At 39.4% G+C, this 18,393-nt stretch overlaps 1 protein-coding gene across 4 annotated transcripts in view; it reads left to right on the plus strand.

Moving 5' to 3' along the window:
- HMCN1 (hemicentin 1) overlaps positions 1-18,393 on the plus strand; it is a 207,033-nt gene that overhangs the window by 42,115 nt on the left and 146,525 nt on the right. For all 4 annotated transcript variants that reach the window (XM_087733811.1, XM_087733813.1, XM_087733812.1 and 1 more), the window contains exons 5-6: positions 10,237-10,408; positions 12,163-12,269. In XM_087733811.1, coding sequence (XP_087589937.1) covers positions 10,237-10,408; positions 12,163-12,269 — 279 coding nt within the window. The remainder of the gene's footprint in view (positions 1-10,236; positions 10,409-12,162; positions 12,270-18,393) is intronic.

The raw sequence follows: 18,393 nt of genomic DNA on the forward strand, positions 1-18,393 counted from the left end.
AAATGGATGTTCCATATAGAGTTCCATATACAGACCATTGATAGGAGGAGAAATGAGAATGACTGTGAAGGAGACTGGAGACATGGTGTTGACTTTGGTGGGAAAAGCGGGTGTTAAGTAGCTTGAAAGGTGGATGAGACTAGATGGAAAAAAAACAAAAAGAGTTTGGAATTTGGGTGAGAAGCCTGTGAAGAAAAGCGATGATGTGAATGAGAGGAGATTGGGAGGGGACCGAAGACAGAAATAGGACAAGACTGTTAACAGAATATGTTAAAAGGAATGGTGCAAAAAGGGTCATTCATGTGGGGAAGGTGCAGAAGGTTAATGTCTGTAAGATCATGTGGATCTGGAATGGAGTTCAGTATTCTTCACACTCACGAATGCTTTGCTGTGAACAGAAGTCTCTAAAACCCACTGGAAAAGCATCCTATTTCTCCTGGCTGTTAGGCCTCACAGAGACTGGCAACCTAGGAGTTAAACCTACACAGCTCAGGTTAGTGTTAAAAGTCTGCAGTGTGTATGAACCAAGCATATGTTTGGATGATGCTACATGAGGAAGCAATTTTAAATTTTGTTTCACTTTGTTAAAAATGTAAAAGGCCTCTCCACTGCTTTACAAGAATAACATGAAGGTGACAAAGTCAAAAGCTCAAAATTACATCTTAGAATTAAGGTTACTTGCATAGCCCTGTTTCTTGCCTTCTCTTCTCCCTTCATCCCAAACAGTCAGTATCCATTTTCATAGAAAAAGAAGAAATGGTTTCATGGCAGGGGCAGCTGAATGCTGCCTTGGGAAGTATGCTTCGACTCTGAAGGTATGTATTGTCCAGTGAATGCCAAACAAGGAAGGGGGGGGGGGAAAAATAGTTACAGCTGTCCTTTCTTTGTTTTATATGGAACTTGGATTCTCTGGAAAAAGTAGTCTGTGATCATGTCCGTAAGGACTGTCATAAAGAAACTGCAAAAGGGTGTTTTAAAGACAGTTGAAAGCAGGCAGGCTTAGTTCATGTGTTTCCTAACTTTGCAGAGCTTGAGATTCAACACTAATAAACTTTTCAGTTGTGTGTTTTTTATACATGTAATTATAATTACGTATAAAATTTATGATTTATTTTCATAGTAGAATTTTCATGTGCACTGTCTCAGTCATATTTTTAGATGTGCATTTAAAAGCAGTTTTAGAATATTTTTCTCTTTGGATGGAAGTATGAACTTACTTGTACTTAAGCAATGAAACAGTTAACTTCAAATCCTGTTGCTTTGACTGAGAAATATTCTCGAGACTCAGAATAAACAAATGGGAATAGAGACCATGCTCCATAGATTTTTTCCAGGTTTCAGTATGCATTCCAAGAAATGACCTGACAGCAGGGCAGGTTGCAAGAGCAAATTCTCTGGAGAAGTGTTATAAATTATTTCTGTATTTGCCCTTCTCCCTCTAATAATATTCATTAAGTCACATTTTGGCAGAACAACAAAAGCTGCTGTTGTTTTGAGGGCTTTCTGTAAGGGTCCCAATGGAAAAAAAAAAAAAAAATCTACTTCCAAACCAGCGTTACAACAGTATTGCAAACCTCTTTGGAAGGACAGGGTTGGGAAATGGATCTCCCAGAATTGCCTATTGAACTTTGGGGAAAAACTTAACTATACAAGCAAGTTACTGCCAGACTTAAACAGCCGGGTCATTCTGTTGCCTTCCATTTTCATTTTTGAACTTGAAAAACTCTCAAAAACTGAAGTTGGGTCCCACTCTGAATTTAAGACCCTTACTCGCTCTCAGGAGCTTCTACTTCTGATATATACTTGGGTTAAAAACAAAGGTGTTCTTGCTTTTTTTTCTGAAATGGCAGTTGCACAACATAATTCTTCCCTGGGATGACACATTTTATTTTAAGGGCAATTTCTGCTATAAGAGAACTCCTAAGTAGCCTCAGGATCATTAGCCAGCCTGCATACAGTTAATAAACTGGGATTTTAGCTAAGGTTTACAGCAGTTGCTGTAATATCTAAGTACTTCATTGCTGTATCTGTTTGCATAACATTCCTGTGAGACAGAATTGTGGTGGTGTTCCCCTTTTGGTTAAAGAGCGTAAAGAGGTTAAGGTGGTGTGGCTAATGTGATGGCTTGGCAGTTTTGCAAAGTAATTGCACAAGTTAAAAATACAAGAATGAGGACAGAACCCTTGTCAACTTAGTCAATGTACAATTGTAGGAACAAGAGGGCCTAAAAATCATACTTCGTGTAACTGGATCAATATGTATTTATATAAGACAATACATTTACATATGCCTAAGGTCGGACATAGTTAGCATAACGTGTGCTTGAGAGCCCATGCCTAATGTTTAGTGTTGGTTGGACTTCCCTGAAGATCTTCAGCCATCTCCACTTTACTTTGTATTCACAATAGGTCAAAATATAAAATGTGTATGCCTGCTCTTCAGAAGTATTAGACATTTTTGTAGCCGTACTTATTTGTGTTTCGTAGATTTTTTTTTTTCAATGTAACAAATGGTAGGACCTACAGAAGTAGGAGTACTTCTTTTAGAATCCTGGCAATGATTTGTATTCATATCCTCATCTGACTACCTAGCTGTTGGAATGAAAGAAGAAAGACCAGACTCCCATTAAAGGTATACTGGGTAGAAGAGTTCAATCCACTAACCACTACTGGCTTTGGAAAAATTCATGCTGACCAGTCCCTGTCACCTTCTACTTCATGTGCCTGGAAAGATAACAGAATTAAGTGTGTGTCATTAATACTAAAAGATAATCGGAACCAGAAGAACTTTATGATGTGCTTCAAGAGCAGATAAAAGTTCTCATTCTGTAAGATACACAGATGGAAACCTAGTATCCTTGATATTCATGTTATACAGCTGAGATGAAAGTATGGCAATACTGGTCTTTTACATCTATTCCATTAAATAAATTACCAAACTATAGCAGATGAGTAAAGGAGTCTAGAAAGCTTTTGCACAGTAGAAGACTTTTCATTAAGAACAAAAACCAACTTGGTAAAGATTTTAAAAAGAAAAGTTTGAGCTAAATCTCTGTTCTGGACTCAGATTGAATCTTGGTAAATGTTCCAATATTTTTACATTGCCAGAATTTGTTTTCATTGCCTGCAAATTACCTAGTTCCAGAAGGGACCATAAAACTTAGTGTGTACTCAACCATCCAGTTGAAAATTCCCTTAATTTAAACTCAGCTGGCTTAAATTGATCTAAAAATGCAAGACTGAGAGGTTTTTGTCTTCGAAGCTGACACTTTGAAGCCTTCTAAAAACAAAGCGATGTTAAAAATAGGTTTGTGGGGTTTTTGGGTGTGTTGTTTTTTTTTTTTTTTTTTTTTGGTTTTCAATGTGTGTTACTGCTTTAAAGAAATAAGATTAACTGCGTTACGTTCACATTTATATGCTAACTCAAACCTTAAATTGGTCTAGTGGATTTGGGTAGTTTTTGAATGAACATTCTTATTTGTAAAATGAGTCACAGATGGGAGCAGAGGGAGGAGAGTAGAGATGGAGGAAAGAGAACATAACTAATTCTCAGTGCTGAGATTTCTTAAAGAATCTAATAATACCAATGTTGGTGGTTTTCTGTTATGTCAATGCTTTTTTTTTTTTTATTGTGCACTGGTAGCTGTATGTGAAGTGCTCTGTCTCAGACATGTCATCTCTCTCTGACTTTGTTAACAAGTAATTTTATTAACAAACTTTCCCACCTGTACTGGGAAATGCCACAAGGAATCACACTCAGTATGCAACTCTGGAAATCAATCAAATCATTGTGATTTACAATTTCTGAACTGTGTCATCTTATGAATGTGTACAAACTTATTTCTGTTTTGATGCAGACATCTGGATCATGTAGTGGTAGTTCAATCATACTTAACGTTGACAGAGCAGTGTGGAAGCTAACCCCTTGGACCCATGTTTTCCATTACTAACAGACTCAGTGAGACAGCTTAGTATGTGCCCTTCAGATTAGACTTTTGACCTGGTTCGATTGTGTACTCATAAACTATTTAGTGGATTTTATCAAGGAGGCTTAGCTCCCATTTCTCGTAAGATGTATTCTCACCTTGACGAAAACCAGCCTGGTCACATGCAGTGAGCACTATGCTGGATTGTCTCAACAAAGAAATCGAAAGCTAAAGAGTTGATTCCCTTCCACACCCAAAAACAGTTGATGCCTGGTGTCTACAGAACATGCCCAAGAGATGCTGACAGTCTGTGATTTGAAGAAAGGTGGCTCAGCAGAAGTTGAAACCAGTGTTTGTATGCCAGATATGTTTCTTCTGTTCAAAGGCCAGCAACTTTCCTTAGAATAACCAGAGTAGCATCACAGTTGCAAGTATACTGGTTGTTTGAGCAACAGACCTGTGAGGAGTTGGATTGCAAGGCAGGCTCTTCTTTTCCCAATGCTATTTGAATTGGTGTCGGTATTTTTGTGGCAGAGTGTTGTCTGAATTGACTTTATGGTTAATTGAAATTACTTTTTTGCCATTGACAGGGGAAAGGAGCAGAGAAGAACTGGATTCACTTCGTTTTTTTAACTGAGAATTCCTTTTCTTATTTTAAAGTGTTCTTTATTCTCTTAAAGTACACTAGACTCCCATGCTTCATTAAATAACTGTTGCTTGTGTTTCCAGTGGTAGGCTGCAAGGTATAATTTACCTTTGAAAGACAGTGAGCTTTTGGAACAATGTCCATGGCTCAGCTCTCCTATCTGCCAGAAAGGATATCTGGGGCTCATAGAAGTATTGGTTTTGATTAGATTTTTGTTTTGAAATAAATGGTTGCATGCTGATAAACTTCCCACTGGAGAGCCTTCCCACTTGCCTCCCAAGTTTGTAGAAGTAACATGGTCCTGCAGTGGCTTGAAGTGAACTATGCTTTATGAAAGTGAGATTTGTTGTAAAGGCTATTAATATGATGTAATAGACTTAAAGATGTAATTAGGAAAAAAAAACCCAAAACACAACAAACACCAAAAAAAGTTTCAAAGCTGGAAGAACCTGTCTTAACTACTTTTGCTGAAGTTATGTGCCATGCAGTTTTGGTGACTGTGGTTTAAGACATTTTCCCCTTCTTTGATGGGTTGTTTTCAGTCCAGATTCTTTTAATGATTCTATGATTCTAATGATCTGGCTTGCGGCATGACCCCAGAAACAGATAAGTAGGGGAAGGAAGGAGAATGAGCAGTTGCAAGGAAGGAAGATACAGGAATTCTTTATGCTGATTTCACCTCAGAAACAATTCGTTCTTGTGCCTGTAGTCATGAACATATAAAAAACAACATATAAAACCTGAGCACCCCAAGGAAGTAACCAATGGCAGGATGATAACTGGGCTCCAGGTGCATTTTATAATCAGTGTGACTGCTGTTAGGCATTGTTTTATATCTTTTGGTAAGAGCTGCTAGAACAGTGTCATTGCCAGTAATCTCCTCTCAAGATGCATTTTCCTTCTTGTGGTTGCTGTCAAAAGTCAAAGTGCTTTGGGATCGCTGGGATCATGTATGCTCTCAATTGGTAATTTTATCATTATAATTGTAAGAAACTTAAATCTCTCATTCAATGCAGAAATAGGTTAGAGCAATCTTGAACAGGTATCTTGTGTTGGTTTATAACGTGGAGAGATGGTTTATAAGCTTTAGTAGTGCTTACAGATTGACCTAGGTAGAATTGTGTGTTCTTTCCACCTGTGTCTTCTATTCTAGCTTACTTTCACTGAGAAATAACGTTTTTAATGGAAAACTGAACAAATTATAGAGAATCTTCTCTCATGAGGCTAGAGTATGAGAGCGAGCTAAGCTGCTGAAGGCTTGGACCTTCTAACTCTTCCCAAGCATGAGCAGTAAGCACAGAACTGATCAGGAGGGCTGGATGGGTGTGTTGCCATCTCTGCCCTGCCGGTTGCTGTGGTTGCTGCTCAGGAAGAAGCATGTCAGGTTGATGGTCATGAGTTGCGGATGAGGTTGCAATGACTAGGAGCCCCCAAAAATGTGTCATGTGAGCTAAAACTGTTAGCTAATTTTGGTTGGTTTTTTTTTTAAATAATTTGGGAATAACAGGATTTTTTTTCCCCCACTATCATATCTATGTTACAATGTAATTTTGCCAAATTTTCAGGTATATAATATTAACCCTTCTGAGCTTAAGAAGGAATCTTGTGTATAAATACCAATGTGATTCCAATTCTTATATATATTGGCAAAGTTCCTGCAACAATGCTTTACCTTCTGACTTGATTTATTTTGCTTAAGTCTCTTGAAAGGAGTTTAAGTGAGACTGGAAAATTCCTTTCTTCTGAAAATTCATGTAGGTTCATTAAATTTTACAATTCCTTTAAAAACTTTCCTGTCGAGTTAAGATCCTGGAATTAAATGGAAACCTTTCCATATACCTAGTACAAAAAAGTAGTGTATTCATTCTCAATATCATGTGAGTAAAGCAGATTGGATTTTCTTTTGGAAGCATTTTTGGATCCAAATGTATAATTTCTAAAGGTAAAACTTAAAATTAGCTGGATCTTTTTGAAGCTGTGTGATTCCTGTTCCAGCATCCAATGGCTTATCTAAAGTAAACAGAGCTGCTGAATAGCACCAGCTGCTGCAGAAGTCATGTTTCTCTCTTTGGTCACGTTACATCAGAGGTTTTGAGTAGTATAGTGTCGTGGTTTAACGCCAGCCAGCAACTCAGCACCACGCAGCCGCTCGCTCACTCCCCCCTTGGTGGGATGGGGGAGAGAATTGGAAGGGTAAAAGGGAGAAAACTCCTGGGTTGAGATAAGAACAGTTCAATAATTGAAGTAAAATAAAATAGAACAGTTAAATAGGTAAGGCAAAAGCTGCGCACGCAAACAAAGCAAAGCAAGGAATTCATTCACTACTTCCCATGGGCAGGCAGGCGTTCGGCCATCCCCAGGACAGCAGGGCTCCATCACGTGTAACGGTTACTTGGGAAGACAAACGCCATCACTCTGAATGTCCCCCTCTTCCTTCTTCTTCCCCCAGCTTATATACTGAGCATGACGTCATATGGTATGGAATAGCCCTTGGGCCAGTCTGGGTCAGCCCCCCTGGCTGTGCTCCCTCCCAGCCCCCCCACCCCCCCCCGCCCCCGCGCACCCGGCAGAACATGGGAAGCTGAAAAGTCCCTGACCAGTGTAAGCACTACTTAGCGACTATTTAGCAACAGCTTAGCACTACTCAGCAAGAACCAAAACATCAGTGTATCAACATTATTCTCCTCCTAAACCCAAAACACAGCACTATACCAGCTACTAAGAAGAAAATTAACTCTATCCCAGCTGAAACCCGGACATATAGTTAGTTTTATTGTGATTTTTGTATGTTCTTTTTAAAGTATGCCTAAGTACCTTGCTTATGTAGACCCTTATGGAGAGGGCAGACAGCACTGCTGTTACATGGTCAATGCTGTTTCACTTCACATTGCACTAGGAGCACTCAGCGTGTCTCAGGTGAGGCATTACTGATAGTGGAGGGATAACAATTTATGAAAACATGTCCCCACCATTTCAAATGCTTTTTGGATGGTGCTCTTCACTTATTTAAATTTCTTTCACATTTGCACAAAGATGCAAAGGTTGCTGGGCATTCATAGTATAAAACATAAGAACAAACACTCTTTTATTTAAATCAGGCTGGAATCTAGTTTCTATGACACAGTTATCTTGCACCGACACCTATGGCATAACCCATTTTTTAATGGAAAAAGTATGCAAATTATGCCCAACAAGCCAAGGAAACGAGACTCTCTTGGGCTGGTGTGTTGAATTGGGTCCTAGAGCTAAGGACTTACTCTTGAGCCCTCCATTGCCTACTGATGACACATCCAGGTTAGTTTATTGTTGATTTCCAAGTCTTGTGTGCTGACCAGTTGAACTGGCATAATGGAAAGCTCCTTTAAAAGATGTTTCTGAATGCAGTTATAGTTACCTGTAAGCTAAAATCATGGTTCCATATTACTGTGAATCATATTCACAGCATTATACGAAACCAATATTGCTTCAGTGGGATTAAAAAAAAATACGCTGCAGCTCTGCGATGTACAGAGCTATGTAGTATAATTTCTTTTGACAGGCCAGGTGTTTTTGGGGGGGGGTTGATTGTGGTGGGTTAGCCTTGGCTAACAGCTGGGCTCCCACTCAGCTGCTCACTTGCTCCCTGAAGACGGGCAGGGGGAGAAAATAGGAGGAATGGGGTGAGAAAGCTTCTGGGTCAAGATAAAGACAGGGGGATTGCTTACGAATCACTGTTGAGAGCAAAGTAAACTCAACTTAAGGAAAATTAATTTGTTGCCAATTAAAATAGATATTTAATTACTCATTCAGGCAGTGGGAAACAAAGACAAGTATGAACACCTTTCCTTCTCCCGTTCCCAAGCTCAACTTCACTCCTGACTCCTCCTCCCTCCTCCCAGTGCCACAGGGGGATGGGGGTTGTGGTCAGTACATAGGGGTTTCTCTCTGCCCCTCCGTCCTCCTCACACTCTTCCTCTCCTTCACTGTGGTCTCTCCCACGCAGTCCTGTCAGGAAAAATCTGCTCTGGTGCGGGGTCCTCCAGGAGCTGCAGGGAATTACCAGCTCCACCCGGTGTCCCCTCAGGCTGCAGGGAGATCTCTGCTCCTGCACCTGCAGCACCGACTTCTCTCACCTGGGTACTGCAGGGCTGTTTCTCACACTTCTTTCCTCACCCCTCACTGCCTAGGCAGCATTTTGTCCTTTCTTAAATACATTTACACAGTGGTGCCACCAGCGTGGCTGAGGGGCTCGGCTGTGGTGGGGCTGTTGGAGAAACAACTGAGACCGGCTATGTCCAACACAGGGCAGCCCCTGGTCTCCTCTCACAGAGGCTGCCCCGCTGACAATATCCTTGCTACTGAGAAGAAATACATGCATAAATCAGGTTATATAAACAAATTTTATAGTAGTGTCATCTGCCTATATTATTCTAATTTTATACTTGGGCAAAATACAATCTCATCTCCTCTTGCCTACCACAAACCTGAGGTAAACCCTGTATGATGTGCTCTGGGAAATCTGGCATCACGTATGTGACCCCGTTTCTGTCAGTCCAGGTCATACTGTTGGTGCTGAGTGATCTGATAGCGCTCAACTCCAGAGTTAGTAGTAGTTGAATGAGTGAGACCTTAGACTCTGCCTGGGTTTTGGTTACCTTTGTTATTTTCTCTTGAAATAGGTGACGTAGACCACTGCTTTGCTCCTTTTTTTTCTTTTTTTTTTTTTTTTAAATTGATAATCATTGATTGAAAATGTTTAAAGTTAAGGACTATAATTCTGTAAGGCACAAACTTGGTTTTGATCACAAGACTTTCTCTTCTAAAGCATTGTCCCCTCTATTCTGACCTGTATGCTGTGCCTAATAGTAATTTGTATCAGGTGTTTTAGGGGAAAAAAAATTGAAAAAGTCCATAGATGGTAATTGCTCAGTGCATCTGGATGAGGGACTTTTCCTTCTTGCTTCAGGCAATTAATAGTTAGTTGGTGACCAGAAATATGCATAGATTTGTATTCCTAATTCCTTTTAAAAAGTGTATGTGTGGATGTTGTATAGAGGTATATCCAGGTCTGTTTCTGTATTCCTTTAAACATCGTGCCGATCATGGCTTCAGTAGTATCTTCTATTAAAATTGCATGTCTTGTAAGTATTAACATTGTTAAAAATATATTTGCCCTAATGTGGCAAATAAGCCCATTCACTTCAGAATTGATAACTGCACTGGTAAGACAACATACTTTTGGTCATTGTTTTTGCAGGCTGTCTGTTTTGTCATATCGTGTGTATTGATTCTTACATTGAACAGGAGAAGTTGAAGCATACCTTTGCTTTGATGTTGGTGCTTTGTTTCCTGGCACGCTGTCGTCTTTTCTTTTGGTATTCCTGTGCTCTTGTGTATTCCTGATACAAGTTGAAATTCTGTTTGTGCTGTCTCCAGAATATCTTTGCTGAAATGGATGCATTGGGTGATTGTATTAAGCAAGTCCTTTACCACTGCTTTTGCTCAGGGTGATGTGGTAGCTGTGTGTCATCAGACCATAGGATCATAGGTGAAAGTAGTGATCTTCTATTATAATAGAAGTTAACATGCAATCTCTACAAGGCAGTAGAGACAGTATTTCAGCAGAAAATATTTCAACAGCAAATACTGTTAACAGTATAATAACAACTGTTATTTTCTCTTCTAGGTGTTAAAATGGGTTGAAGAAGCAGTTCAAGCCTCCAAAGTGCATCTCTTGTCTACAGACCATTTGACCATGGCTGTAAATACTTGGCAGATCCCTTTTGATCCAAGTCTGAAAGAGGTTACAGTGTCCTTGAGTGGTCCTTCACCAGCAATTGAAATTCATGATCCATTAGGTGAAGTAGTTTATACCTTCTTTTGTGATAGCAAAAAAAAAGTGAATGAAAAAGACAAATCGTCTCTACTGTCTCCAATAGGGAAGGCCGTATTTGTGATTCATAAATGTCACATTTTGAAAACCAGTATCAGGCTTTCAGGATATTTTAAAATTTTATTTTATTTTTAAAATACAAAATCTTTGGATATATGCACTTCTGATATTTAAATTGTTCCCAATGTTCCATTTTTTGACTCAGAGAAAACCGGAAATCCTCCCTATTCTGGCCACTTCATCTCATCTCCATCTACTTTCTTACTGTTTGTCCTTGCATTCCAAATTTCTGGACGCTTTTTGTTTTTCATGTATTTATGTAGTGACTAGTCACTGAACCATCATTTAGGGGTTATACATCATGATGGTTTTCTATGTGGTCAAAGGTAAACCAAGGTCTGGATTCTTTGAACTATGAGAGCATTCAGAATCAGACCCTGTCTCATGTGCCCCTCTCTAGCTGAACACTGTGTGATGAGGAATGCAATGACAGATTTGGATGCTAATTTGTAACTGAAGATATTTTGAACAAATCTGCTGTTCATTGTTACATGGATGCCTTAGGAACCTGGAACAGCACTCCAGAAATAAATTCAGATCATACTTTGTATTCTCTGAATGACTTTTGGATAAGGCTATAGCTTAAGTTTTAGTATCTTGGAAATAATTTTATGCACAGGATGGGTTCCCTGCAATATAATCTGATCTGTCCTCCACTAAGGCATCCTTCTTTGTTTACAGGAAAGAAATTTGCTCAGAGTGTCTCTTCAAACCATGATAACACACAATCCTGGGTGCAACTGTCAGGCTTAGCTGAAGCTTTGGCCTCATCTATATGTTTTCTTTTCTCATAGGTCAGCTCCATGTGTCTAAATCCACATAGTTTCACTGAAGTTAGTTGAGGCATGTCTGATAAGCTCTTAAAAATTGACACTGGGACATCCCATTCTTAACTTCACCTTTCCCTTTAGTGCTCTGAAAGAGCCAGATGTGTTTTCATTGCTGATGGTATTCATAGTCAGCCTTGAAGGGAGCAAAATGCCTCTGTAGAGAATCAGTTCCCGCATACAACCATCCGTATATTTGTATGCGTAAGTGTACATATAAAGCGTGGTATGGTGCAGTATGAAAACTTGCACTTTTATTGATGTCTACGATGTCTAACAGGCTAAATTCCCTGTGATGATCTCATATGCATTCCGACCATTAGTCACATGCTAATGCCCCTCTGCCAGGAGAACCTGGCTTATCAGTATTTTTACTTTTGGAGTTTATCCTGCTTGAAATAGGTCTGGAGGATGGAAGAGTGACTTGGGTGGCAGGCAGGTTAGAGTAAGCCTGTTCTAGGATCCCTTTAAAGGGATTTGCTTCTGTGCTGCCTCCTTTCACCAAGAGCTGAGTATTTTCTGTAAATAAGAGAACTTGTTTTGCTTACAGTTTTTGGGTTTCCCACAGCTCTGTATTGTTGCAGGCTGTATTAAATTTCCCAAGTGAATTAAAAGAGTGAAAATAAATGAGCATTTTTAGTATTCTGGGAAAGAATAACAGGGAATTTTGACTGTTGTAAATGTTAATGCCTGCTAAGTAGCAAGTCAAGTATCGAAAATACATCAGTACAGAATAACAATATTGTATATACTCCCTGGTTTTTTTAGGCAATACTGTATTTACTCCCTGTTTTTTTTGTGTGGGTGTGTGAGGTTTTTTTTTGTTCTTTAGGCAAGCAAATCAGTAAAGGATCAGGACTGAATGAATTGCTAAATATCCACAACTCTGCAAAGGTAGTAAATGTCAAAGATCCAGAGCCTGGCACATGGACAATTAAGGTAAAGTTACTGCAGAAATCATGTATAACTTGTCCTATAGCTTATAAGGGGATTGTATAATGATTTACTACATTATTTATCATCGATATTCATAGACGAGTTTGTTATAATAAATGTCCTTTCTGACCTATGTGTTGTGACATATTCTGGAGGCAGTAGTACAAAATTCTTATCAAGAACATAGACTTACAGAATGGTTTGCGCTGGAAGGCACATTAAAGATCATCCAGTTCCAACCCCCTGCCATGAGCAGAGATACCTTCCACTAGACCAGGTTGCTCAAAGCCCCATCCGACCTGACCTTGAACACTTCCAGGGATGGGGGGCATCCACAACTTCTCTGGGCAAACTCTTCCAGTGCCTCACCACCCTCCTAGTAAAGAATTTCTTCCGTGATGATAACATATTAGACGTTACTATCTCAAATCAAATCCTTAGGTTATCCTTTTCCTTTGGATTGAAAAAGGATGAAGTGAGCACTGAATTTTTGGAGTCTAGTGAGCAGGTACACTCTGTAGAGAGTGTGGACACAGAGGGGCTTTGCTATGTATGGCATGTTTGGAGAACTAGGAGAGAGAAATGGTGTGCACTTTGCAGGCCAGAGATTTCATTAGCAGGTTCACAAAGTCAGTAAATATACATTTAATTCAAACTCCTTATAAGTAAATTATTTAAATACTACAGTATGTAAATAAATTTGTTCACGTGAGTGCTATCCTAGCACATACAATTACAGAATGCACTCTAAAAGATTTGGAAATGTTAAGAAGTTAAGATCAATGTGATTAGCAGTAGTAACCAAACAAGAAAACATCATTAAGACTCTGCTGAAATGGTCGTCTTGGAACTTAATGTGACCCCTTGATCAAGCTCTCTATGCCAAAAGTTGCTGCTCCCACAACAGTCTGTAGGAAAGTTCCCCGAGTGTTTGGCTGAAGGCTCCTTACACTGCACACGATCAATGTGCACTAAAACAGATGAAGAGCAATCATACTTGCTGGTTCTGAGAGTTGTAGCAAGCAACCAGCTCCTAGGTAATGATACATTAACATACTTGCTTCTGAAATGAAAGAACAAAATGTCTTAGAGAGGAAAGGGCCACTTAGAACTATGATTCTATGGGATTTTCTCTGGGTGACAGTGCTAATTTAAATGTTTGCTGTTGGCCACGTGTTCCTGTGAGTGCCATAGCATGGTTGTGAGGCATGTGGTGAGCAAGATGTGTAAATGCAATAACATCCAACAGCACTTATGACCTGTTGCTACACAAAGAACTGAAGCTAGTGTAGCCGAAATCTTTATTGTTTATAGATCAATAAATGTATGTATAAAATAGGTGTAAATCAGGAACAGAAAGTGGATTGCTTAGACTAGCCTTAACCCGTAATTTAGCAGAGACTCAAGGTAACACAGTATATCAGGCCAAAAATTGTTTACCTGTAACCATAATAGGGAAAAGGGATGGGCAAGAGCACTCTTACTCTAATGTGGTAAACTGGAAGATGAAGCTTAGGACGTGGCTAGATTTAGGGAAACGTATGTATTCATCATTTTGTTTTATGACATGTTCATTATGTCATTTTAATCAACTGTTCAAAATGTAATTGCACCCAACGTGAATGGAGTGTATTGGAGTGAATGGAGTGTACTATGGAGATAGTATTTAAATAAACGTAAGAACTAGCCCCAACGTTGTTTTTATGGCTAGATGTTGATGTTTCAAAACACTTGAAATGTGTTAGCTAACAAATGACACCCCGCTACCACACTATGCCACAAACTTGTGCGAGCCGTGTTCATGTAGAAATCACACTATTTAACTATGCCTGTTTCATGGACAGATTCTCTTCAAACAAATGAAGTCATAAAGTCAAATCTGTACCTGGAGCTGATTTGTAGGGGGCGGCATGTTGTGACATAGGTCCTTAGAGTGGGGGAGAGGAAGGGAGGTATAATGAACTGTAAGTTTTTTTACATCATCTTGTCAACTTTGTTGTGTAACTGTGGCCTAAACTGACTCATTCTTTGTCTTGTTATTGTATACTTCTTTATGTAGGTAAAGCAGCATGTTCCCAGCTTTCCTAAATTGATGTGGAAACAGTCATAGTGGTATAGGTCCCTTCCAACTGAACTATTCTATTCTATTCTAGAAGTGTAAATACTGTATTGCCATTTTTTTTGAGGGGAAGTCATCTGTGTAAGATACCTTTGTAGCCAAGTTCACAATGAGCTGTGCTGAATGGATGCATGCTGTGTATTGTCTGTGCCATATGCGCAGAGGCAGTTTGAAAAGGATTATTAATTCACATACAGCACTGTAGGAAACTATTGGTACTGCTGCAGAACTGGAACTAGAAAAGCATGTTGAGCTCAGCAGCTCTTTGCAGAATTGTTTGAATGTCTGTCTATGCTTCCAGGACCAGAAATGTTGAAAACTGTGGTACAGAGACATCCTGGTGGTCTGCAAAAAACTGGTTTGGATCCCACTGGACTTAGTAACATCAGACATCTTGGGTACTGAGAGAACTTTTCCTACAGTCAGTGCCTTAGTATTCAACTCTGTAGCTTGTTGGAGTCTTTTAGGTTAAGTATGCAATCAGGTAAAGATTCAGTGCCCTGCAACACGGAGAAACAGAGTGCAGAAAAAGCAAAGGCCCTGTGTGATCTCTCCCTGGCCCTGCATGGCTGTTGCTAAGCTGAGGCCTTTTTGGATGTGAGCTGAGCCATGTGGAACCACTTGTGTATGCCTGCACTGTATTGCCCAAATTTTTGGATTCCAGGAATTACTGAGAGGAGCTTGCCACTCTTGTAGGCTTGGTGTGTAACACCCTTCAGAGCTAATAAGCTCTGCTAAATCCGAGGCTGGCACTCAGCATGGTGCAAACTGCCAAGTGGCTCAGCTGGAAGCAGGCCAGCGTGCTCAGCTAGATGCAAACGAGACCCGGCCAAAGCATCAGGCTGCTCCTGCAGTGAGGGTTTTAAAGTTTTTTGGTTTTGTTTTTCTAAGCTCAGCATAATGCTGTCTCCAATCTGTGGAGAAGAAAACATGCAAATTTACATGTTTTGGGTTAAAAAAAAGAAAAAAATGTTCTGAATATAGTTGAAATATTTATTTACTTTAACTTTTATGAGCAAACCAGGTCTTAATTAGGTTTGTGCAAACAGCTTATATAGGTACTTGTCACCCGGAAGTGCAAAAAGTTGTCATTGTAGTATAACAGATCACGGTGAGCTAAACAGTATTAGCCTCCACTAAATCAACTGGAGAATGATCAGTCCAAGAAGATCCCATCTTAATCCACAAACAAGTGTTAGCGCAGTTTCAATGCTCACTGAAGTCTTTAAATCACAGGTCTGAGTAATATAAAACACAAGTATGCAATCTAGTTGCCTGCTGTGCTGCAGAAGGCCTCCAGTTGCCTACAGGTACTTCAGTATGAGGACATCAAATCTGTGCATGTATGTGTCTCTTTTATAAATAAGTTTTCCTTCCAGGTCTGCTCTAGTACTCTTGGTTTACAACATGACAGGAGTCTTTTTAGAGAGCAATGACACGAGATGAGCACGTGGCTCCTCTCTCCATAGCCTATCAGTGAACAGTACAGGTTTTGTGCAGAAGGAAGCATGCTGCTCCAGAAAGATGGTCCTGCTGTTGCATGTGTTTTCTGCACCTCCGAGCTAGCTGTGAGACAAAATTTATCTGCTGGTCCTACTGCTGAGATACGTACCGAGAGATGGGCCTCAACAGGAACGCTCTGACTTCTTTAACAGAAGAGGGAGCATCAGTTTGCTTTTGCTAAATCCCTCCCACAAAGACCTGTCCTATGGACTCCTCTTAAAAGACTTCTTTGGAGCAGTTTGGGAGGCATCCAGCATCTTGCAAATGACCGTTACCTGCAAGCTCCAGAACAGCAATATTAGAAGGCTCTTGTATCTAATTACTCCTTAAAGGCCTTGCCTGCCCTGTGTTTTCAGTTGAAAAGGTGAGTGAGTGATGGAGGTGAGTCAGTGGGGGAGAGGCAGGAGTGAGAAGCCATCAGCTGCTGTTTTGTTCTGTGGTTAATCAATAGGCCATAGCTTTTTCAGCTGAGCAATGCCACAAAAACTTCCCTGCTGTGTTGAGTTAAATGATTATCTGTGTGACTGAGAAAAGGAGAGGAAAAGCAATGAGAAATCAGCAGAAAAACTTGTCTGTTCTTGTGATTGAGACAGGTCTTTAATGACTGCTGTTGTTATTCCCTTACACCCTTATAGCCAAATGCAGCTGGTTCAATGGAGTGTAATGACAAACCAGTCCAGAGTAATTTCTACTGAAAGACCACATTCCTTAAAGCCTAATTCAGCTGCATATCTCTATCACTGTAAATATAAATATATAAATATAGCCATGCAATTAAAAATTTGTTTAGCCACTGTAGCTTGGTTTTTCTGTTGTGTGAAAATTTAAGAGTTTGCTTTACAAAAACCCATGCATTTTTTTCATACATTTGTTTATAGATTCATGCATTTTGGGCAATTTTATTTTGTGTTGTTTGCAAGACAGGAAAGCATTTTTTCCTGACATCTGTGACAAACATGCATTTGCTCTTCTTATCATACTTGTCCTGTCTGGGAGGAGAAACACTAATGTACAATACCAGTGATCCATGTTAAACTACAAATAATAAAGAGAGTCATGACAAAGATACTGATTGGAAAGCAATCCTTTGGGATGAAATTTATTCTTAGGTGTTTGCTAAGACTGCCAGCTCCTAGGCATGACAATGATAGGTGCATTTATTGTTACTAGTAAATGGTAAAATTTTATAAGGTTATTCTGGCCTTAAAAATTCACAAATATCCAAAGGTCTGAATAATTAATGAAAAGAAATAATTTCTCAATGTATTTTTCTATCGATTGTTTACTCTGCTTTAGTCACTGGCTTGTTTTGTTTGCACTAAGATTTTAAGGCTGTGATTAAAGACTTAGAAGAAACTTTGTGAAAAAGTTTAATAACACCATAAATTCCTTGTACAGATGCATAAAGCTATAAAAAGAAAACTTTCTCACTGAGTTTGTCTAATGAAATTTTAACTGCCAATTAACGCTTGATAACATGAGTTGTTTGGCACACTTAAATATTTCTTTGTATTGTTAACAGCTGGTTTATATAAAAAAAGGCTTTAGTAGTGATTTTTCTGAGGTGAAAGGCTAACCAAATAGAAGCAAATAAAGGTTGTTTTAATCAGATAGACATCAATTTGTCATAGTGTCTAAATGGCTGTCCCTAGACAGTTAGTGATAAGAAACAACTGTTTAATATTCACATGCAGCTGTATCAGAGGTGGTTACTAAACTGAAGGAATTATGTATTTGAGAATGGATCAGATAATACTCTTTAGAGAAATAAAGCTCAGTGGAATTATTTCATTTTAATACTGATTTTCTTTCACATTGCAAGTCTTGTGTGCTGTATCGTCTCCCTGAACAAGAACTCGGAGTAGGTTCTAGTAACTGTGGATTGATCTTGGCATAATATATTTTAGGTATCACTCTTCACAGCCTTTCGAAGCTCCCCCCCCCCCCGCTGTTCTGGTTGAATTGTCCATGGGTTTGCCATTAAGTCTGTAAAAATCTAACTCCATGCTTAGTGCAGTGCAGCAGTGTGTTCGTTCTTTCTCCCTTCTGCCCACACCTGAAGGGTGTGGGAAGTAGGTGAGGACAAAAAGCCTTGGGTTCCTCTGCACTCTTGGCAAGTAGCAGTTGTCCTTTTCTTCCTCAGCATAGAATGATAGAAAGTAAGTTAAAGATAATTCAAAATAACTGTAGGATTGAGGACTTGCATAAAAGCTACAGTACCCTCAAACAACATAAAGCTAAGGCTTTTCAAGAGTGGGTGAATGGATGGGGGTGTTTTGTGATTTGTTTTTTGCCAATTCAATCAGAATGACAAGGTGGCAGGGTGGTGGTGGTGGTGAATAGAGGTGAGAGGTACTTCTGCATCCTCTGCTTTCCAACTGAGACCTTGGCTGGGAAAGAGAAAAACCTTTAATACATAGTATTGATTGAAGTTGGTCTGTGTTTGCCACTTGTTTCATGATATGCAGTGCCTATGATGTTTACATATGCTTCATGGGTAAAATT

Source organism: Nipponia nippon, unplaced genomic scaffold (genome assembly GCF_047370975.1).
Source record: "Nipponia nippon isolate SJK-2023a ecotype South Korea unplaced genomic scaffold, ASM4737097v1 scaffold_5, whole genome shotgun sequence".
Lineage (NCBI taxonomy): Eukaryota > Metazoa > Chordata > Aves > Pelecaniformes > Threskiornithidae > Nipponia > Nipponia nippon.